This window comes from Falco rusticolus, chromosome 6 (genome assembly GCF_015220075.1).
Source record: "Falco rusticolus isolate bFalRus1 chromosome 6, bFalRus1.pri, whole genome shotgun sequence".
Taxonomy (NCBI): Eukaryota; Metazoa; Chordata; class Aves; order Falconiformes; family Falconidae; genus Falco; species Falco rusticolus.
Window position 1 is genome coordinate 58408569 of NC_051192.1, and position 24595 is coordinate 58433163.

General features: G+C 41.6%; 1 protein-coding gene across 2 annotated transcripts in view; it reads right to left on the bottom strand.

Moving 5' to 3' along the window:
• The window catches only part of VSNL1 (visinin like 1), a 93009-nt gene that overhangs the window by 1703 nt on the left and 66711 nt on the right, over window positions 1-24595 (bottom strand). For both annotated transcript variants that reach the window (XM_037392984.1, XM_037392986.1), the window contains exon 3: window positions 866-1081. In XM_037392984.1, coding sequence (XP_037248881.1) covers window positions 866-1081 — 216 coding nt within the window. The remainder of the gene's footprint in view (window positions 1-865; window positions 1082-24595) is intronic.

The following is a 24595-nucleotide window of genomic DNA, read 5'->3' on the forward strand; positions in this document are numbered from 1 at the left end:
CAACAAAATGATGGCCAGTGTCCTTAATTTTGTGGGTTTTTTTTCTTAGAATCTGCTGTCCATATACTTAAAGAAGAATGTGTTTTACTTTCTTTAGATGCAGATTTATTTCAGGGGTTGCATTTTGCATCCCAGAATGAATTTCTTGGGCTTTCTGTTTCACAGTGCAAAACTGTTGCAATCTGTTCTCTGGGGCAACTGTTTATTTGGCTTTTAGTCATTCCATTGAAATATTTCACATAAATTCAGAATAATCACTTTTAGAAGCTGTCACCTTTTAATAGCTTTCTATGTGTACGTGTGAGCAAAATCTGGTATTAACTACTGTGGCGAGTAGCTTGCAGATGACGTGGGTGGTAAACGTTATCCTTCCCGTTATATGCTGTGGTCATCCTAAAGCCCATCTGTGAGAGCTCACTTCAAATACTGTGGTGTTATCCCTGTAAATTTCTGTAATTATCTGAAGTTAATCTCCGGTAAGGTTTCAGCTACAAACCAGTAATTTCATGGGTGTCAAGTGATTTTGAGATGGGCTTTGTAAATACTTTGCTGTGCTGTTCTCATGGTTAATCTGTTCATCAGAAAAAACCCAACCCAACCCATCAATAAAAACCAAACCTCTGGATATTTAAAAGCTTATATGCACATATGTACTTCCTGCAATTTTCAAAGATTACACTTGTTAAAACATTAGTGAGCTTGCGCCACTTAGACATGAGTTAGTATAGGATGAAGACATGTAATATATGCTTTTAATGATACACTACAACCTTCTGTGTGCTTAAAATCTAAACTATATGTGAACAAGTAATCAAATTCTATTAATGTTCAGACATGTTACTTCTGAGTGTTGCACTGATCTCACCTCTATAATTTCCAGCATTTCCACTCTTGTAATTTTACCATCACCATCCAAGTCGTACATGTTGAAGGCCCAGTTTAGCTTTTGCTCAAAACTGCCTCGTGAGGTGATGGACAGCGCGCAAATGAACTCTCTGAAGTCAATGGTCCCATCTCCATTTTTATCAAAGGTTCGGAAGGCGTGCTGGGCAAACTTTGAAGCATCTCCATAAGGAAAGAACTGCAAAATACAATAATAAATAGAACTGTGGGCAATGCAAGGGAGCAAGCTGTGTACCTGCCTCCAAAATACAGATGTGAGGCATTTATAAAAAGTTGCTGGCGGGCTTTGTGTGAAACTGAAGATCTGCAACGTAAGCTTCTGTAAGTTACAGTGTAATGATTATTACAAATTTACTTCTACAAAAATCTCTTAAGTTTACCGCAAAGTATATTATAAATATATCTAAAACTAAATTAACTAGATGAACCTTAACATGAAGTTGGGTGCAAAACAAGAGAGTTTACATAATATTCTCTGTTGTTGTCTCTCTGACAGCAATCACAGTGCACTTTAGTAGTGTTTTTTCTGCCTGGGAGAACCAGCTCTTGACATGTTGCGACGAAGTAGATGTGTGGGTTTGTTGTTATATAACTTCATTTATTAAAAAAAAAAAAAATACACACACAGCATAAAAAGCCAGGAACATATGTTCTCTTCTGCCAACCAACATTAGTACAAGTACATAAGATGAGAACTGAGATGCAGTTAAACAATACTTTTCATGTTTAATATCCATTATCAGTGAACGCTGCAAGTGACTAGCTTAATGAAATGTTTTAAATGACCATAACATGGAGGTTTTCTGCTGGTATTTTTTCCTTTGGGAAATGTATAATTCAAGACAATTGAGACAGCAGCAGTTCCTTCTGTGGCCCAGACTCAGGAAAACATACCTCTTAGGAACAGGAGATTAAACTAGTGCTGAAGTCCAATTGCAGTGCAGGGGCTATACACAAAAATGTATACACACACAATTTTATGGAGGTCTTCATGCTCCTAGAACACAAACGTCTTGCTCCCAATCTGACAGCTATCTCATTTTGTGCTTTTTAGCATTCCAATTCTTAGTAAGTATTGCATTTAATAATGGAAGTTTGAAGGAAAAACTTCAGTGGCAGCCAAGGAAACGGATCTGCATTTTGCAGTTTTCCATTTCCCCATCCAGAGCTTTCACTGCAGGCTGATGGTTGCTGTGGTCAGCTGTGAAAGCTCTTGAATACACTCAAATTTCATGGGGGATCTTGGGGATCTCACAGCATATACAGAAATGGGAGCTACTAATACTCTGACTAAATACAGATGTAGAACATGGCAAGCCTTTGCTGCTTTTCCTTTGAGGAGGCCAAATGACCATTTGGCTACTGTGTCTTGCCCTAAAAAATGCAAAACTGAGCAGGCAGCTGCTCACACTCTGTGGCCATGCAGGTCATGTCAGGAGCCACTCCTGCATTGCCAAAGGGGTCCTAAACTGCAAGTTTCCTTTAAACTTACTGTTTTATCTGATAGCAGCTTTTCAGACACCATTCTGGATAACCTTTCCATTGCTGAAGAGGTACGATACAATCACTTCTCTGGCTCAGTGGCATTACAGTAATTGTCAAATCTGCCTCTTCCCCTCAAAAGAGAGAGCAGGGTTAACTTTTGCCCACCTCCCTCCATTCAGAACATTGCCCTGTTGGGAATTACCCCCAAAGAGATGCAAATCACTTCATTATCCCAGAAGAGGTATCAAATATGCCCATCTCACTTCCCAAGGACCTTCTTGTGAAGCTATTTGAGCATGGTGTGGAGGCATCAACAGAGAAGGCCACTCTACCCATTGCAGCGGTATTTTGTCCATGTTAACATCCGTCGCTGTTAAAGTTGTCATTTTCTCATTTGATGTTGTATGGATCATCATCCACCCACTGCTTCCACGCCCCTTCTTCAACAGCTGAAGGATGCATTGGGTATTGTCTCCTGAAAACGTAACTTACATGCCTGTACTCAACCCAGCCCTAGTTTCTGTTTTGATAATCCAAACTGATGGAGCTGTAAATGCCTCCAGGTACTGTTGCAGCTCTTTCTGTACTTTGTTTTTTGACCTTTAAAAATTTTTGGTCTTGGGTATGGTAAGCATGATTGGGTTTGTAAACATATAAAGATATGTGGGTTCTCTGATCCAATTCAGGACTGCAGTGACTGCAGCTACCAGACCTTGCTGAATTGCTCTTCCAGTGTAAACCTCAACCTTTTGTCAAAGTAAAGACAGCTCCCTCAGCTGGATGGTTCTTTGGGCTCACACTCCTACATTCAGCTGTGTCAAAACAAAGTTACGTGAATGTTATCGAAAACCTGAATGTTATTTGCAGGTTACTGAAAATCCTGCACACTGCTTCCTCTTTTTCATGATCTACCATTCCCCCAGCTTCTGTTCCAACTGCAAATGTGAGCATAGGTGATATTTAATTTTGTATGTATAGATAGGTGATGCTTCTGCAGACCACTGGTGAGAAGTTACGCAGTGGCTCTTCTGCCCTGCAGCTCCACAGGGACTCCACTGCTTCCCCCCCGCGCCCCCCCCCCCGCAATCTTGGGAACCTAGTAGCTGTTCAAAGCTTTTTAAATCTTTAAACCAAAATCTGTCAAAATTTTAGTCTTCCAAGTGTTTCTGTTAAGAGCTGACTATTGCTGAGGATGCTGCCTGATCAATGTTTTTGTGACTGTCACACCACAGTCTCTGTAACAGAAAAGCAAGCAGCTAGAGGGAAAGGGGATGGTCCTTTTTGCTGTCCAGAGAACCAAAATACCTTCAGGTGCTTTCTCCTATGATCCAGACTGAGGAATGGTACAAATGTACCAGCTGACCCAAAAAACCAAACTACAGTGCAGAAGCTCACCTACAAAAATGGCTAAGAAGTGGCAGACACCCCAAAATACTCAAGAGCACAAGAACAAACCCAGGGATTAGGAGGGGTCAGTGGCTGGAGATGCTGAAGACCATTTCTAAATTATTCTTGGGGAAACATGAATATATCATTCAGTCTCCCACTAAAGCAAGCTGTGACTACCTCTTTTCCAGTCATGCCATTAACCTCACATAGCAGGGAGAAAAGCATTGTTCCGATTTTTTCATCACAGACAAGGCAACAAATTTTTCTCTTCTGAGGTGAGGAAGGCAGTGGCACCGCTCAGAGCTAAGCCTTGGCATTTACAGCCTAGCAAGGTGAACAAATGGAGCTAAGGCCTCTTCCTTTTTTACCCCTTCATCTTTGCCTCCCTCTAGGGAGCAAGTGCAGTAAAAGGTCCTTTAGGGAGTGAAGGCACTCTTCTCTGGCCTGTACCTGCCGATTTGTATTATTTTTAGCTCAGAACAACTGGAAAAACATTGTCAAAGCCTGTTTAAAAACCTACCTGAAGATTTTAAAGTTGACTTGAAGACTTCCATTGGTCTGCTTTGAAATGATTCATAAATAAGAAACAGAGTGAATGCAAGCCAAAAGAATTACAGAGCAAAAGAAGCCAGCTCTGGTAAAATATTATTGGATTATTAAAACACGGTGAGACCTCAGGAAGGTACAATGGCACTGACTAACTACCTCAATCCTAGTCTGAGCCAAGTGTCAATGGGAGACAAGAGTCTCTGGAAGACAAAGATGCATTTTTGGCAGCGAGAACATGAGGAGGGCAGTTTAGTCCGCCTCATATGGCACTCTGGCATAAGCTTGGTGAATGCCTCAGAAACAAGTAAAGAAACACAACTAGGATTTTCAGAGGCTACAGCCACTAGGCAAGTCGGTGCCTTCAGCCTCCTCTCCAAACCATCGTCTAGGTGATCGATCTATGAGAAATCTACTATGAAAGCAACTAGTTCCCTCCTGGAGCCATGGTACCATTGAAAAGTGCAGTCTACACACCAGCATTGTCTCCTGCTTTACCCCTTTAATCAAAAAATTAAGACAAACAACACCTGCCTGGGCTTTTTACAGCCTGCACAGTATCTGACCAGTTAGATCAACATGGTGATGTGTGAAGAAAATATTTTCTCTAGGGACAACTACCAGTTAGGAAAGGAAAAAGGAAGAAGAAAGAAAAATCCTACATATTCTGCTTCTAAATTTTGGAGAAGATTGTCTTGCAGATTCTTAGCTTCCAGAGTGTTTCTAGACACCTTTCTGGTATATGGGGGGCTTTCAAATGGTCCTGAAATAAGAATATCTAGCAAATAGCATCTACAAATTATACATAACTTAAGTCTTGGGGAAACTGATCAAATACCTAGAAATATTTATCTGCGCAGATGCTTTAGCATCTTTGAAGTGATGCCATTCACAGACAACTTTGTAACCAACTGTATTCAGATCATCTTTGGGAGGGAGTTACTGAAAAAGCATAAAGCATATGCTAAAGCATATGGCTAAAGGTTTAACATATGGTTAAAATATAAAGAAAAAACAAAACAAAAAGCAATATACTTTCCCAAATTCCCCTGTGATGGGAGGTCCAAAAAAGAAGGATCCATCCTTCCTTGGTAGGGTGGGGTAGAGCAAATCCATAGACTGGCCTGAGCAGTGCTTTGGTTTTCATGCTATGTTTTATCATGTTTGAGATGCATTTCTATTAAAAGGGAAATTCTGATATAAAATGGAGAAAACCAGAATTAGCATAGTGTATGGAAAGTTAAACTCACTGCCTACACATCCTCAGGTGACAACTTGGTCACTGATGTAAGGTCACAGCTTCCAGCACCAAGGTGGGAGCTGGAGCGCAGAATGGGAGGCAGGTGAGCAGGAGCAAGTACAGGGCTTCTGTATCCCAGGCTTGGAGAAGATGGAAGAAGCAGCCGCTGATTCACCCAGGAGATGAGATGCCCCATTCGGGGCTCAGCACTGCCAGATGCTGCTGAGGGCTGAAGTGGTGAAGAGGAACGAGTAGGGCACAGCCAGTGCAAGGAGCAGTGGGAGCATCATCAGGGGCTGGCACGTGGAAACAAGCCTAACTGTTGGCTCCCATGGGAAAAACCTTACACAATTGATGCTGTTACACCGTAGGAAGGAGTTTGTTACCCTTTTATAATCTACTTCCTTAGTGTTTTCTTTCGTCCTTTTAGTAAGTTTGCTAGGCAACTCAGTTCACCTTTGTAAGTGGAGAACACGAGCACTTTGCAAATCACAAAGTCTGGTTACTGGTAGAAGCTCAAAGGGGTATTTTTTATAGCAAGCCCCAAATTTGAACCCAGACACTGACAGCTGCTGGTCAAGCCCGATCTTGCAGATCCTCAGACGTGAGGTCACTGAGAGGGATGCCTGTGATGACTAGGGAGCAGGTTGCTGCTCTCTAGTTTTTCAAGAGGACAAAGCTCTGGGTTCCTGCCAGCAGTACAAATGCAGGAGTTGAGGATGTAAGAAAAAAAGAAAAGATTACTTTTTAATTCTCTACTTTAGAAAAAATAGTTGTAACTTACTGTAGTCTTGCACTTTATGAGTTAAGGCATGAGAAGGGGAAGAGATGTACCGGGCTGTGCCACTCTGGCACCAGGGTGATCTGTAGGGCTGCAGCCTGTGCCTGTCAGCACCTCTTTGCACAAAACTGAAAACTCATGTTTTCAGCATGAGCATAACCACAGCAGCACAAAGACACAGTCAGTACGTTTGTCCTTCTTCTGGAAGAGATTTGACTGCCCTGGGAACACACAGCTCAAGGGCAGGTCAGGACAGATAAAGACACATTTTCAAGACTTCCTGAGGGTATGTGGATTAAGAATGGATAAAGCACAATGTGCCCCTCTCATCCATGTTATGTCTCACCCTTATTCTTCGGAGTAATGCCAGTGAAATCGATGTGAAGTGTTGTGAGCTGCCTCTATGTCCAGTGCTGGAGCGGAGAGGGCTGGCAGAGAGCATCCTGCCAAGGATGGTGGCACTGATGAGGAGGGGACCAGTGGAACAGGGCAACACAGAGCAGGACGGGGCTGTGAGCAGGAACGCCTGTGTGTGAGAGCGCCACAGCATCACCCTGGATTGGTGCTGTGCATTGCTCTTTGGTCAACGGACAGAGGCTTCTCCAAAGAGTCATCTGAAGCAATCAAATTAGGTGTCTGGCTGTAAGTGGAGCAGAGGGATCATTAAGCTTAAATTCTGCATTTTTTTTCCAAAGTCAGTCTTCACAGTACTAACCAGGGAGACTTCTAGTTCCTGTAATCCTCAGACTAGGACTCTTCCCAGCTATCTTCCACATACTTTTGCTGAACAAGTGTTTTCAGAGCTTGCCTACAAAACAGGCTTTCCAAAATCACAGCAGTGGGATGACACAACATCTTTTTCCCTACTGAAAGGTCTCAGCTTCGAGGTGGAAACCCCACATTCACTTCCCTCCTCTATCTGAGACAAACTGAATGGGCAGCTCAGGAGATAGCCCAGCTACAGCCCAGTTCATATCAGGGAACTATGAGTTCCCAAACTGGGAGTAGCTTGTGTGAACTAATATTAAAGGGATCAGAAAGAGAGCGAACTCTTTTTTAAAAAAACAAATTAGCGGTTAAGAAACTGCTTTGGGAGACAGAAGATTTGGATTCTAGTATTTCCCCCACTAAATATATTTTAAAATCTACTTTAACTCAGGTAATTTTCACAATTCTTTCATTCACTTGCATCTTAACCACTATGATACCAAGCAGAATATATATTATTAGCAGTATGAGCCAATGTAAACAATCAATTACTTCAATGGCTTTTGAATTGGGCCTATGATGATGCTCAATCTGAAAGAATTTCCTTATCGCTTTTTAGTTCTGTCAAAGGTTTTCCTTGAGTTATTATTCATTGGAGGAGATCTTCAATGAACTGAAACACATCCAAATGTTGTTATTCAAGTCCAGGCCCCCAAGGGCCTTAGACAATCATGGCAAAACCCACAAAGGGATACAGGCAATTAAAAGTACTAAGCAATCCACCTCCATAGTCAGGTTTTCCATCTCTGAGGTGTCCAAATGTTTTAGTTGCGGATTTCCAAAGCCTTTTGTCACACAACTCTTCTGTCTAGACTTCAGAGATCCTGTTCCCAGAGGCAATTTACACCACCTTACTGTGCTGAAGTCCTGTGGTGCCTATCCCCAACTGTCCTTTAAATGAAAAGCATTCAGATGCACTTAGGTAATCACTGAGGATTTCAGTCTCAGAGCACTCAGAGGCTGAAGTTTACTGCAGAGACCTAACAGGCAATGAATGAGCACCCAAGAATTTGGCTTCACAGAAGCAGAAGTAATTTCAGCAGCTTTGCATGCTTCTATTAACAATTTAATCAAGCATTAAGGGATTTGGGTCCCAGAGATACAGATGTTCCTGTCCTGTTCCCAGCTCTCAGCCACAGAGGAGCAGCACATCAACACAGAAAGGCACATCACATGCCCTTGAAAGGTCTAGGGCTGTCTTGTTCATATGCATGGAAAATGAAGTGAGGGTTACAACAATTTAATTCTATTACTGAAATTCCGGGGGGTGGAATCAGATGATGTTTCTGCACTGAGCTAGAGGTAGGATGCTGGAACAGATCCAGACATGTTATTCAGAACTGTGGTACAGACGGGGACCCTCTTCTCAACTTTGTCCATATCCTCTGTTCCTCCCCTCCCTGCACTATCACTCCATTATGCAGAGAAATCCTAGGAAAGGTCTAAAAGCTCCCACAACGGCTCACGCCCAGCTACAGCACTGATGCCACTAATCTCCATATGAGCTGAAGCAAATGCTGCACTAATGGGGCTGACAGAGATCCCCAATCTCTGCTCCACCAGAGGTACAGCCAGAAGAAAATGGACAGGTTGGCTGGGTCTTGTGGGTTAACACCACATGTAAACTGCCTGGAATAGCCGCAGGGTTTTGTGGAGTACATTTCAAAGCTTAGAGCCTTGCCCAACCACATCTTGCATATATTTCCAGGCTAGTTAGTTAGCTTAATTTTTTTTTCTAAGCTATTTCCACTTTGCAGATGAAGCTGGAAACAGCAAGCATAGCCCTAACAAACTCCATTAATGGCTAATGAATTGTATTTCCTCTGCCTTCCAAAATACAAATAAATGGATAAAAATGATACTACTGCGTCTGCATGTGTACCTGTTGAAAACCAAGCTCAATGTATTACTCTAAATCACAAATGTAACTGATGTAATAGCAAGATTACCAAAGCAGATGATGATATTTAGCCTGTTCATGTGTAGGACTGCAGCTTCTGCTGACAGAATAAGCAATGAAGCAACTGCACTGACGTATTTTTTTCTTTTGCATGTTAATACAGCGACACTGCTTCAGAAGTCAGATTCCTTTTGTGTTCCTCCTACAGCTGCCTTTATTGGGATCAAAACATTATCAGTTTTCCAGCTTCTCCCTCTTCTCCCAGTCAGCCTGTGAAGGGTTATTATCTCCTTCCAGCTTGTCATACGTGTACCAAAGCACTTCACATCCAAAGTATGTCAGTCCCTGCTCAGTGTCTGAGAGAAAGGCCATTTTCTGGCTCAGCTCTGGCCTTTTACTGTGCTTTACACAGGCAAAAGGTCCACTGGGTTGACCCACTGGAAAAATGCAGAATTGGAGCATACAATGCCACAGCCTAGTACTGCAGGTCTGCATGGCTTTTACCAGCCAGTTTCCTTCAGAGGAATCAAGTTCTTCTCTCAAGTCAGCCCCAAAAAATGAGTCTGATTATGTTTTGCTTAGTATCAGGAAAGATATTACCCCACAGGATTACAATGGATAGATACACATGAATCTGGGCTTCAGGCTGGCAGGATACAGACCCACACATTTCAACACTGGCAAAATTCATTGCTGCAAAGCAGAAACCAGCACAGTATTTTCTACAGCAAGGTGAATACAAAAAAAAAAAAAAAAAAAAAAAAAAGAAGACATCAGGGAAAACACATCAGTTGCAGAGCAGGAACAGTACAGAAACATAAGATAAAAAAACCCCAACCAAAATACCTATATACTGTCCCAGAGCAATCTTCACAGTAAAAGCCCTCCAAGCCTTTTGTCCCCATAGATGCTGAGTCTGGTATAACTGCACTCTTAAGTGCATTTGCAGTGTAAGGTAGAAATATTCCACCTACGAAAACTGCCTCCAGCCACCTGGCTACAGCTTGCCAGAGTGTCCCAAGCCACAGGACTGAGCCTCTTGGAAAGGATAAACTCAAGGACCACCAAAGACCAGAGTCTAAACCAGACCTTTTAGATCCAGGTCTCAGTTCTCTATGTGTAAATCTGTGAAATGTCCCCACCTCAGAGGTGCACTGCGAGGATAAATACAATAAACAATTATGACTATTTCAGATACTGCTGCAGTGGGAGTCGTACAACTAGCAAGAACTGGGGAGAACTGCCAAACCTCATGGATGTTTACTGCTTATGCCTCTGCTCAGTAGATTTAATGCTGTGAACACCTATGCATGCATAGACACATGGGGAGGCTTATAAGCAGCTGTTCTTCACATAAAGAAGAAATATTTAGGAAAGCCAAGAAAAGTATTTTCTCCCCTTCACAGAGAAAATTCACAACTTGTACAGGCTGAAGTAGGAACAGAGAAGAGCCTGTGTCTTATCCAGACCTCCATGAACTGTGACTAGCTCTTACATTATTGTTAAGGACTAAGCCACCCTGTCTTGCAGATGCTTTTAGCCACTGCAGAAATGCTCATTTGAAGCATATGGAGAAGAAATATTTGACAATGTAGGAGTTGGCAATTGTGTGAAACATGGGTTAAGAGACCAAAGAACAAGTACACACCACAGGCTATGATAAAGCAAGATCCAGAGTAAAAAAACAGCATATGCCGAGAGCTTGGAGGAAGATGGATGGGAAAAGAGAAGCCACGCTTCTCAAACATCCATCTGGCAGGGTCTACCTCCAAAAAAAACACCCTTTCAACCTGAAAAGTTAATCTTTATATTCACATTTGTGGGGAATTAGTCATAACTAGCAGGAAATGAATCGATTTTCAATCTTGGCTTTTCTCTGATTAGATTTGGACAATAAGAAACTTAATTGAGCTGTGGTAGTGCTATAGGTGAATACACTAGCAGATCAGTTATTACTCAGTGCTAACAAAAAGAAATCTTCAGAGAGAACTGTCATCAAAACAATTAGTATTGCTAGTGCTTAACACCACAACTACCACCAATTAAGTGTTATTTCTCTTTGATCTTCTTTAACTGAGCAGCAGCACTGGAACGCTTTATTTATTTTAAGTTTGGCAGAGTCTCCCACTACCCCAAGGTCAGTGATAGCACTGGGCTATGATAATGTCAGGGTCCTGCTGTGCTGTAGCTATGCCCCAGCCTAATTACAACATCCTTTTTCTTGACACCATGTTATCTCTTTAGGAATCTGGGAACATACCAGATGGAGAATACACTTATCTGGGACATGTATTCCTACCCTCCCCCCCCCCAATTACAGATCATCTGACTCCTTTCCATTTCTGAAAAAGGCTTTATTTTCCCAGTAAGTTTTGGCTCCAAAGGTTCAGTGTATTAGTTTGAATGCTGTGCCTGCTGTGTTGTGAACTCCTTAGCGCAAATTTCCCAAAAGAACAGGACTATAGAAACATCAGTAAGTGCTATTTCCAGCCAAAAAGGCATTTGAAACAGGAGTCACTGAAGTCAGAGACAACCATCTTATGAATATACAGATGGAACTGCAGAAAAAATTCTCATGCCTGAAATATCTGAATGTCTCATACTTATGTAATATGTCCTCCTAAAATGCTTATACATATGGAGTTGTCACAGCCCAGTACTGCAGAAAGGAAACTGCAGAAAGAAGTAAAATGGCTGTAGCTGGGAGTATCAGAGAACTGAGATCTGAACCTCAAGATCTCTGTGAGTGCTAAACTACAGAATTCCTCTTCTGGATATTGAGTGCAAAACCTGCTAATTCAGGAATTACTAAAAAATAACTTTAATTTCTGAGGAGAATTCTCAATTCCCTTACAAGCACAGCTCACTCCAGTAAGCTAGGAATTAGGGGACTCATCTTTTCCAGTTCACAAAACCTTTGGGTGTAGAGCAGTCCATAAACCTTTCCATCTACAGCAGGACACTACAACCTGAAGCCCAGAAAGACCAAAGAAGAGGAAACAGAGTAAAATTTTATGGTATCACAAACACCTTGAGAGAACCTGTTCTGCTGAGAAAAGCATGGAGTACTCAAGAAGGGAAACTGGGAAGCGCTGACAGCGTCCGAAACTGGTGTAGCCTGCTGCTCGTAGCCATCACAGGCTAGAAAAGAGAACCCCAGCCTGCACCCCCAGGCAGCTCGGTCCCAACAGGAACACATGTTAACAAGACAAGTAACCGGGCTACAGACAGAGTCTCTCGGTCAGTCACTGTGCAGCGGTGCGCACTTACCCTTCTGTGCTCAACAACCACAGGCAATGGACTGGAAGCGGTTATTTTGTGTTGTACCCAAAACGTTTAACACCACCTAAGGGCTAGGCAGAGTTAATGACACAGAGTACTTGGAAACCCACCTGGGTAAATCCTGACATGTCCTTGCTTGGAGACCACACAACGTATGTCCCTAAACTCTTGTAGGCTTGGCACACAACAGATAGCTGATCAGAGTTGGTAACCGAAGGATAAGGTTTCCATGCGGGACAAAAGGGAGAAGAGCTAAGGGAATGGAAAGGACCCCAAAGTTAGAGATGAGAGGCAGGAAGGATGGTAGCAATAGCAGCAATACTTAGCATATAGATAAGGGGCAGGTGGACAATAACCTGACATCATCCTTTCTTCCCTATTGTCCCTAGACATATCCTATTGACTTTTATTTTCAGTACTGAGTTGGAAAGCAATTCAACCACTCACAGAGGAACTGTACTATAATGAAGTTTCTAATGATTTGAAATTGGAAATGGGCCTGTATTTCTAACTGCTGCAAGACCCGTCTCAAAGCTTTTCTTTTGCAATGAAGCTGTGAGCAAATAGGTTTTCAGCTATCCTTCTGAAAATTCTGTACAGTCCTACTTAGGAGATCCATCCCTCTGTAACCCTTCCAATTCTGTTCTTATGGATAACAATAAAAAAGGAGTGTTAACACAGTGCAGTTTAAAGATTCCAGCTTTGACAGATAACGTATTATCTTTCCTATCTACGCTTTCCCTTGTAACATAAACCCTTTCAATAGCCAATGCCAAGACTTAGAAGCATAACAGTATATAAAAATCTCTGAAATACCAGCATTCTGGTACAAAGAATCATGAGTATACATCTATATATAGATATCTATCTATCTAGAGATACCTGTACATCTAGATATAGATCAAGGGAGTGGACTAAACCAGTTCTTGCTTAGAGAAAATGTATTGGAGGACAACTCTTGAGCTCACCGATGTCTGAAACCCCCCAGTTTTCTTTAAGTGAAGTCGTATGCACATATGCAGTTCCATGCGAATAACAGCATTATTATTGCTGTTATTGATAGTCATAATACCTAGGAGTCTTGGCCGAGCAGCATTTGGATAAACACTAAAGCTCAACATACAAGAAAAAGAAAGAGGAAAAGTCAGTGCAAGGAGCCTGAAATTCTTATCTTTGTGACTTGAACCCAATGAGTGTTGCCAAGGGTGGGAAAGGAGAAGAGAATGACACAACCCATTGTGTCACCTTCTGGGAAATAAGATGTATTTTCAGGTCTAGAAGAAACCACAGGTAGTCAAACAATGACAGCTCTTTGGTACACCGTCTCCTTGTCTATTAGGTCCACAGACTGACTATTAGGTCCAAAGACTTTCAAAGGATGAATGGAAGGATGTAAAGGAGCTTTACATTCTTTTTCTTTGTCTAAAATGGTGTAAGAAGGGAAAATCCTCATCATATACAGATTATTTTTCCCATCAGTTACATTCTTTGCGATCTGTAGAAAGAGATGTAGAAAAACTCCTTGTGGGCCATATGGATCAATGCTTTCACATATAGATGTTATCTCCCTGGATATGCTCTTGTTGCACTAGCATGGACTGTGCTCAAAAGCCACTGCAGACAAAACGTGGATATTAACACTAGTTAATACTCTGTATGAGACTGTTCCCAAAGGTGTCTCCTTTTTAGGCAACTGGCCAGCTAAAGAAGACACTATCATCCCACAGAGTAGAGCTTTTCCCAGGTTTCACCTCTCCTATCCTAATCAACTCTTGGGGGATGCAGACTTCTATGGGATGAACTTAAGTGAACCAGATGTTCGGAAGAGGAAAATTACCCACAGATTCTGTTTCCTCAGTGCTGTAACTTTGTATTGTCACCTTCCAGTGGATTTCTGTGGTTTTACCCACTCTTCCAGGTATCAGACCATGATCACAAAGGCTCAATTTAGAGAAATCTGTAAATGCATTAGTATAAACTAGATCATGCTCCTTGTTGATTTAAAGCATTGCAAATGAGAAGGCAGGATTACCTTCTCTCCTCCATCTGCCTGCTGAAGTAACTTAAATCCTTCAGCACACAGCAGCTTTGAATTTCAGCTCCTTTTTGCCATGAGAAAACCACCACTGAAGCAAAAAGCTACAATGGGTAGAACAGCCAGATAAATCACGCAGCTAAGAGCTTACCTGCCACTTGGTTCCTTTAAGATCTTATCAGTATTCATATACTTAGTCTATAAGACACTAGAATGCAGTAAGACCATACAAAGAAGTAGTATAAAATGCATTCTAACATCCACAGAGAATGTTACCTTTAATTAAAAATTACCTTTGTCTAAAAAGGTGAACAAAATTATACTAACAAAAAAGATGTCTCAATATGCATGCTTTAAAGAAAGCTACTATCCATGCCCATACTTCCAACACTGGGTTATCTCATTGTATGCACTATTTGACACCATTATAATGACTGAAGTGCCAATAACATAATTAGGAGTCAGCTGAAAAGAAGACAGAATAAAAAATACTTAAGCAATATACTCTAATGCTGATACCTTGTTGCTTTATTTATCACACAAGCTTAGTGTAGCTACACATTCTCCTCTGGATTAAGTCACTCTCTGTGCACCAGACCAACTGAAGATACCTGTACCACTTCAGTTGTGCATAAAAATCTGAGCGTGACAAATCTAAGACTGATGTCTTCACTGTAGTGCTGAATGCAATTTCATTTCAAAATCAGATCTACTTGATTTCTTCCCCTCAGCTACAAAAAAAAAAAAAGTCTCAGAAACCCTGAATGCCCAACTAAATCCACTTGCAAGGAGCAAAATACAAGGTCTATTTATAGACATGGCAAAGCATAACTACAGGAATGTATCAAAATCAGTGTTTCCCATTAATAAACACTATCTCAAAAATACACTCAAATACGTAGACTGATGCAATTTGAACTGCCCAGCAGTATAATTATGGTAACTATCTCACACTGGGGAATAACTGTTGCTTTTCCACACTGAGTAACGAAAATGAGTAATAGATTTGACTTTTCCCCCCAAGTATTCTGGTAAACATGTTAAATAAATCAGGTTGTAGACTTTCACGAATACACAGCAACAGCTATTCAGTCCTCAGCAAGCATGCAACAATACAATAATAACAATAACAGGAAAAAAAAAAAGTTCAATATCAGGGTTAGAATTTGAAGGAGGATTAGTCATACATGCCTTCAGGTAAATTCTCTTTCTTATCTTACAAGAGCAGCAGATTGCATCATCTTCAATATTCTTGAATCCCAGAGTCAAAGATGAATAAAAAGCCCTGTAGATATTAATGGTTAAACAATAAACTATGTAATCATGACCAAACTACTATGCTACCAACTGCTTTGCAGAAGGATGCTGGTTTATTCTTGCCAAGAGGGATCCTCCCAGGAACACTGTTCTTGGAAATGCCAGTTCCCAAAACATTCTTTTAAAGTTTACAGCTGGGAGATACAGCTCAGTTCCTGACATCCCCATGTTCTTATACATCTCCTCTATCAGTTGACTGCAAATAATGCTCTCTAGAGACAAGTTATTTCTAGAGGAACACTAATGACATGTATTTCACACTTATTTGATAGACTCACATTTCAGACCAGATGTAATTAAGAATGAAAATTAATGACCTAATTCTAGTAAGATGTTAAAATCTCAAATAATAAAAAAACCAAACCCCAAGTTACAAGAAGATGCAAATAAAACAAGAAAGCATTCTCGTGACTGGTTGCTGTTATCACTGAAGTAACATGTAGGCACCTTCTCCAGCAAGGGGGCTTTTCTGAATTTGTTCTCCTATTGCATTCCTTTCCCAACACACTTCTGGCTAAAAGGGTCTTGTTGATGGTCAAAGGATTTTCAAGCCTCTAGATGCTTCATAAATCATCTGTGAGAGGCATTCAATGAACAACAGCTCTCTTATGGCAGCTGTCTCTAGAATGCAACTAGCTTCACAAAGACTCCATGTGGCATCTTTAAAAATACATGACAGAGCTGGCATTTTGTCTGTTTTAGAGTTCATGCTCTCATAAAAATAGGGCAACCTCCCCCTTCTCATAGCATGAAATATTTATGGAATGGTGGCAGCATCTTAGTAACTAAGGCTACAACCAGATTCCCTCGTAAAGAAATCTCAAAATTCTTTGCATCTTTCCTCAGTGACAGCCAAATACATAAGGGTGATAATACTGCCCAGGCAAAGACCAGGGAAATTCAAACCAGCCAGGGAATTCAGTCTCTGAGGATGTAACAAATACTTACTGAACAAAACCCACAGGAGAACTGTACACAGTTGCTGTTAACAGGAGAGATGAAACTTGAAATATGCCTTAGACAGGATATGTCTAAAGAAAAATCATAGCCTACCAAGCCAATAGGTGACAATGCTTTTTGGTGCTGTCGAAATATGGAGAATCTTGTTTTCCAGGCTGGGGTCTAGGGTCCAAGTAGAAAATACAATACTGGCATCTTTTCGTGAACCTGGGGTGGAACCCAGAAGATACCTAGTCCAGCTGCCAGGGCAGACTTAGCAGCAGCATCTGCTATGACCCTGGGCAGAGACAGCTCACGAGAAAGGAAAAATCATAAGCCACAGCACCAAAGCTGTCAAATTGAACATTCTAAGCACACACCCAAGTAAACACCATTAGCAGTTAGCAACAGTATTTTGGGTTGTCTGAGCGTGCTGGAGAGGGAATTCTGAAAGCACCAAAATAAGGTCAATTAGAAACTGCTCTCTGAGTTGGCTCTGTCCTTTCTTTCTCACAGAAGTGCTGGCCGAAGTCTGTACCTCTGATAGCTCAGTCTCTCTTGCTAGAGTGCAAGCAGACCACCAAATCTTAGGAAGCTCCCAGAGGTCAACAATATTGTCACAGAAGTCTGCCAGTTGGAGACTCCCTGTGTCAAGGTTTTGGCCGTCTTCATTTGGGGAACAGTGAGAGTATACTCAAAGCAAGCACAGAAAAAGGTAGATCTTCCACAGTTGTCCAGGTTATCCATGAAGAAAAACATCTAAATTAAATCTAAATAAAGCCCTGCCGGCAGAGAAAGGTCTTAAATTCAATCATTTGTACCTGCTGTCAACATCACTACTTCTTCCAGCCCCACCCCCCAAAAAAATGTTTATGTCTGGCTTCTCTTGTTCACTAGATTTCTGACTGCCTCTCAGAGCTGTGGACAGTCCTCATTCCTAATCAGCACCACAGTACTGACATTTGTCATCTGTGAATATACTATCTTTATTTTTGTAGCACTGTTTGCTGAAAAAATATTTTTGTAAGCCATGGTGTTTAAATGGTCTGTCACGTTTAGTTTGACAGTCAGCCTGACAAATACCAATTCAAAGCTCATTGCTTCATTCTTCTTCATCAATGGAAAGAGATGCTGCATCCTGATGGGATGATCTATCCCAAGACAGGTTATATATCCCAACAGCAGGCATGACGTGAATCCCATTCCGGGTGAGCACTTAGTGATTTCTTGGGTTATGAAGGATTGCATGACTACAGACTGAATACCTCAGTGAAGGACAAGATTTTAATTCTCAACTGAAATATAAAGTGCTATTTCCTCATGCTGTCTTTAACTGATGATGTACCTATAACCTTTCCAGATTTACTGATGAAGTAGACAGTCCTGCTGCATTTCCAGTAAAACGCATAAATACCTGCAATCTACAACAAATTATTCTAGCTAATGATCTGAAATGACAGGGAGAGAAAGGGACGGTGTGGCACTGAAGCTTAAATGCAATGCAAATTTGAGGTCACAGTATTGTGTGTTTCAGACCTGTCATGAAGCTGAAATACAAGTGAAGCTGTCACAGCGGTACTGTGACAGTACAGTTCAGCAGGCTGATGAAGTGACTAAAATCCAGAATGGCTGCAGTCAAAGGACGAAAAGGTGGGGGTTTTTTCCCTACTCTGTGTACATAAATAGGAAAGATTTGGTCCTGTTGTCCTATAAGCACACTCTCTGAGATGTCATTCAAAAGCAACGGCTGACCTGTGCTACATTTATAGAGTGGCAGAGTATGTTGACTTTTCAACTGAAATGCATCCTTGGATATTTCTATTGCTGCAGCGGAGTTTTGTTTTCACAAGAGGGCAATGTACATTTTCTAGTCACAGCTAACTGGTTTGTGCTTTTCCTTTGACAGATATCAACACTCCCATTGCCTCAGGAGAGGTAACAATCTGCAGATTTAACTAGCCATACCAATTTGTAAGATGTGTGGTTAATAACAGGTTTTCAATTTTAAAAAGAGCTGTTTTCACACCTACAGAAATCTGAGTGATCCCAAAGTACTTTGCTAGCATCAATCTAATCCCACAACCTACCCACAGGGGTGGACATCAGAGTACCAGCAAAGCAAGGCAACAAAACAAATGAGCTTGTGAGATCATAAATACATAAGCCACCTACCAACTCTACCACTTTTATACCTGACCTATCACCTTAATTTTTGGGTCCATCTGCTTGGGACTTTTGGGTGGAAAGCAGTGTAGAATATGTGCTTTAAGTACCCTTTAGGAAAACTCAGTTTCCCAGATAAAGGACCACTCTGCATTTGCACATGGAGTCCACAGTGAAGCACAGCAAGTCTGACGTAGCAGGAGCACCACAGTGGCTGCTTATGCACTGCAGGGTCAATCTGCACACGTACAGCATGCCCACGGCTGACACCAGAACGTGCAAAGCTCATTGTTTCAGTGCAAATGAGTTATACAACATATAGACAATAGTTATACAACACACAGACATTAGGAGAATTCAACCCGTTATTCACACTGCATGGTGTGGAAGCATGTAACTCTCCCCAGGAAGATTATCCAAGAAATCCAGACGCAACTATAAGAAACAGCATTTTTTGAATTTTGGAGATTGGCAAGAATTAGCATGGCTGAATCATCTATAGCTCTCGAGCCATGAGAGCAAACTGCACACTGCTGAGAGGGTAAGCAGATTTCTGGCTGCTCCAAAAAGGCCAGGAATTACAGTTTCCATGTAAAGCAGGTGAGATCTTGGTTTCTAAATACCTTGGATCGTGAATCTGATCTTCTTCCAAATTCTCCATGGAAAGGTTGGTTTCTGGTTTTAGGCATTAGAAACAAATGCTGCGTCCAACCAATGAGCTAAGATGAGGTTTTTAACGTCTGTGCTATGTTTCCAAACAAGTCCCAACCATTTACTGAAAAGTTAGTCATTCACATTTGAATACCACATCATTCATTGCTTTACATTGCACAATTTAAAGTCAGGTTTTCAGCTTTACTTAAAGATTGTCCAAAGCTGAGGGAGAGTATGAAGCATGAGGGACCTAGTAGGAGCTTCCACAGTGGGGGGAGGCCAGTTTCATATCGCCCCTGTGTTTAACACTGCTTAACATTTCTGGGCTGCTAAAAGCTAGGCAGCATCCAAGTAAGCTTCAGGAAACTGGCAGATCTCTGGGGCGCTGAAAATAGTGACCATTTTCACTGGGAACATTTATGACATCGGAAGGAAGACTCTCCCACGTTCCTTAGCTTGCACCTAGGCCCTGTAGGCTTGTCCTTCCACCACCTGGGAAGCAGATACAAACAGGCTACAGCACTGCTCTACCTCCAGAGCCCCCTTCTACCAACATCTCTTTTCAGTTTAACTTGAAAAGATAAGAGCAATTTAATCTTTCCTGCCTTCACTTGAAGGTTTTGTTCTAAATGTATTTTGACAGCAGAAATAAAGACAAAGTTTTAATAGAACTAACTGAACCACAAACTGAATTATGTATTTCCATTTCAGGAGACAATCTCACCGCTAATAACATCACCCTCCTTCCAAAAGCATGCATGACAGAATTCAAAGCATTTCGCTGATCCTTCACAGTATTTTGTATCTGGCAGTAGCTATGCAGCATACAGAGCTCCCTCTTACACGTGTATGTGTCATGTGTCTCACTCTCTTTTGTCCAGGAGTCAGGGTGGGACCATCTGAATTGCTGAACCAGTCTGCCTGGAAAATTTGTACGCTAGTGGATTAAAATGCAGTCTGAACCCTGGCAACATCCCTGCTTTGGATCTCTGCCTAGAACCTTTATTTCTTCACATTCAGTGTTCTCTGGAAACATGCAGCAGCTGCAGGCTTTCTGTAGGACCCCAATACCTACAGTCTTCTCCCAGAACAGAAGCACATGACAAGGCAGGATCTAAACTGTACTGACACCCTGGAGCACCTTCATTTTCCAACACTGGATCTTTATTTAGTTCCCATCTTACAGAAATGACTGCAGTCACCAAGCAGGTTACTAAACTGGAGTCAAATCCTGAACAGACACCTTGCTCACAGATTTGTTCTTAATTAGCCAAACAGCCACTGAAGTCACCAAAAGTGCCAATAAAATGAAAGCACATTTTGTTTTGGGACCACAAGGAAGAGGATTGAAGGAATTTGCATCAGATGCTAAACATATGCTCTAATGATCACTACTGGATTATTTGCAGTGACCTAGATGTAGGAAAGCTTTGATCTTCTTATTCCTGGGTTATTATCCAGTTTCGAGATCTCTTAAGGTCAGAGTGAACAATAATTAGGATGGGTGAAAACTGTGTGTGATATGAGAGAGAGGACCACGGAATATCGATCCCCAGACATTTCATTGAATCAAGCAAGTGGACACCAGCAAAGATGATTAATATGAGCAAGTCAGAAAACAACATTACATTTCAAAGAAATCCAGGGGTGAAGAGCTTGAGGTAATGAGATACAAAGTCTTCCACATGTAGGTCACTAGTTTTAATCCAGCTCTAGTCATAGCAAATTCTGGTCATTAATATCTGACAGCTGTCTGACAGTGGCGCAGAATGAGATGGTGGTTCTGGTTTAATTGCTAGCGGTATCTGCAAAATAAAGCATATCAAGAGAACTGTAATGCTGTTAAAAGTCTAGGCAGGAAGGTCAAGGACTGACTGGGCATTGAGAGAGGACTTCTACCCCCTTACTGATGAACTTCATTTTCTATTAGTGTCAACTTGAGATATCTCAAGGGCAATAAACCATTGTGAGGGAACAGCGGATAAAGAAAGCAAAAAACCATTTCAGAGAGCACTGCAGAAACTCTGCTGCCTTGAACCCAGACCAAGGGCAGCTCCCCAGCCGGTGCTTCCACTGAAGTGCTCGCGCTACACCAGTTCACATCGGCCCAGGGCTTCTCCCTGGTATTCACAACAAGAGCGGCAGAGAAGCCAGGACCAGCAGGTGAAAGGACAGACACATGGAGCTGTGGAAGGCAGGCAGAGAGCAGACCAAGGCCACAAAAAAAAAAAGAGACTGAGAAGGAAGAAGAAGCTCTGAACAAGCTTTGAGGATGACAATACGAAAGATGACCTTAGCATGGGTCTTTCCCCACAGGGAGCTCCCTGGTTTTTACATCTTGGTCCAGCGAAGGGTTTATTATGCACGCTGTTGGCCCTGCTGCTGTCTCTGAGGTGGGTCACAGCAGACACCAAAGACCACAGGACCAGCCCACATGGCTGTGGCTCACGAACCCACACTGCCCCTCAACCCAGGGTCCCTCCTAAGAGTCACAGCAACAGACCAACCCAGAAGTAAGCTGTGGGGACAGGATGAAGTTGTAATTCATGTAATTGGAATACAGGGTCCAGCCAGAAAGGATGAATAAGAAACAGAACTCTTTACTGCTGCCTTTTCAAAACATTTTCTTTACAGAAAGAGAAAGGCCTGAATTTCCAAAGCCCACGCGAAACATCTAACATTCACATCAGTGAGAGAAGAGATTATTTTACAGCTTGCAAGACAGATCCTCCCAGCTGCAGATTAGAACAGAAAGCTCTGTTTTCTATTTTTAACTAAAAAATACTGGGTTTCAGTTTTTCTTCTTTTTGGTAAGGGCTAAGTTTAAAATTCAACTTTGATTCATAAGAGCAAATGGTGATTTTTTTCTTTTTCTCTGATAACTGTGACTATTTTTTTTTAAATGTGATTTATCTCACTTTATCTGTCCCAAAACCAGGCATTCCATCTAAGCTAGTTACCAAAGCTCCTTCACAGTGACCGAAAATAAGTAATCACCTCCATTAGGAGACTTGTCTTAAAATAGGAGGATACATGGAATAGGTAGAATGAATTCTCCTCTCAGGATGTGGCTGCTGGAGGTGCCCAATGTATAAATTACTTAGACTCCAATATGGCAAAACTTAAGTAAATGAGTTGAACATGATCTTTGGTAACCAGCGTGATTCTTCAAGCATTTTATGGACATTCTGCATGGATACTTTGGATTCTGCCTTGAACAATGCACTCTTGATGTTACTATATAAAGCACAACATTTTACATTTAACAATCAAATTATCTGAGGATATTTGTTTGCAAAAATGACAAATCAAATATGTGCCTAAAATGAATAGCTTAGAGTTAAAAAAGATGGTTTTACAACTCACAACGACCAGTGCTGTCTTATCTGCTCAGTATAAGAAATATGCCAAAAAAGGAGTCATGCTTATTTTTTCCTTAGTATTTTCCTTTTAAAACTCCTTCACTTGCTTCTAGAACTATGCAGGTAACATACAAGAGTCACATTTCCAAGTGTTTTGCATTCAGCAGTATCTTACAAAAACCAGTGCTCTTGTAAAATTGCATTTTAGAATTGTGCAAATTCTACACTGATCATTCACATAGTCTCTCCAGCTGTTAAACAGGAACACATCAACAGAATTAAATTTTCTTTCTTTGAATGCTTTCCTTAAGTAAACAAATAAACAATACAGAAATGTACTGAGGTACAACAGCCCCAGGTGAGAATTTTCCCAGTTTCCAAGATAATTCTGCTTAGCACCTTCCAGCCAGCTATCCATCAAGCTCTAAGGTAACCAGCAGATGGTGGTGGTGTATACCACACATGCACCGCCTCACACTTTTTACTCGGCTTTCTCAGAAAGCTCGAGGAAGGAGAAACATTTCAGCACACTGTACAGACCTCCACTGTGGTGGAAGTCAAACATCCTTGATCCTTCCCAAGCAAGAGCCAAGTGCTTTAACTTGCCACAGACTGTTTTGTCACAAAAGCTGTATCACAGTAAGTCAATACTTTAGAAAAACGTCACGCCCCATGTGATAAAATTGAGCACTGCAGGACATTGATAAAAACAAAAATGAGGAATTCAGGAGTTTCTCTAGACTTCATGTAAAAAAAAAAAATAAATCACATTCTGCCCCATCATGCTACAGCTGCCTTTGTTGAATTTAGCTCCATAATTGGCAGTGGAAACCTTTGCTTTCTCTCTTGTGGAATTTACATGTTCTGCTGCTCTTCCTTCAAGCAATGTAATTAAAAGAACCTGCTTAGCATAATTAATTTGCAGACAGGTTGGGTGAAATGGGATTGTATCCCAAAGGCTTTTTCAGCATTAAGTGAAACTACTTCTTCAAGCATACTGTAATCTAGAGTCCCCCCTAAATCAATTTCTTGCATTTTGCATTTTAAAAGCTCTTCATTTTGAAAGATGCTACACTTAGCAGCCCAGTTCTGAGCTGTGATGCTGATGTAGACCTAGATTATACAGCTCATTCTGCAATCCATTCCTCTCAGAGTATCCAAGCTCTGAGCAAAGGAGGCTGAGTAGTCAAGAGCTCTTACATGTTGAAGAGTTCTTGCTGCAACCCAATTACCTTCCTCGAAAGTCTCCAACCTGATCTGAAACAGCAACATGGCATTTCAGATGTTAAAGGAAATACCAGTCCTGCAGAGCCAACCAGAGGAACAGACAGAACAGGGAGGGAAGTTATAGGGAAGTAACGGGGAGCAGCTGGGACCTCTGCTCCTCCCTGACCACCTGGACCAGCTGCAAGCCATCCCCCAAGATGAGTTCTCCTGACTGCAGCAAGACCTGGCACTATTCCTCCCTCATGTTGAGGCTGTCTGCAAGGACAAGGACATAGAGAGGGGACCTTTAATGCATTACTCTCACTGGCACCTGCTCCACCTGAGCAGCTGAGACATTGCTCACACTACCCAGCACCAAGTGCACCCGCAGGACCCTCCTGCTCCCTCCCCTGCCCATGAGTGAGCTGCAAAGGCACACACAGGGACCCAGCCCTTCCGAGTGCTCCCTACAATTAACAGTCTGTGACTTCTACGCTTTGCTTCTTTTTTATCTGTTTATTTTTTGAATGGAGAACATGTCCCCTTCAGTCTGCAACAGAGAGATTTCAGATTTCTCAAGCTCCCTTCCATGACAAACTCATTTTCAAAGAGTGATAATAAATCA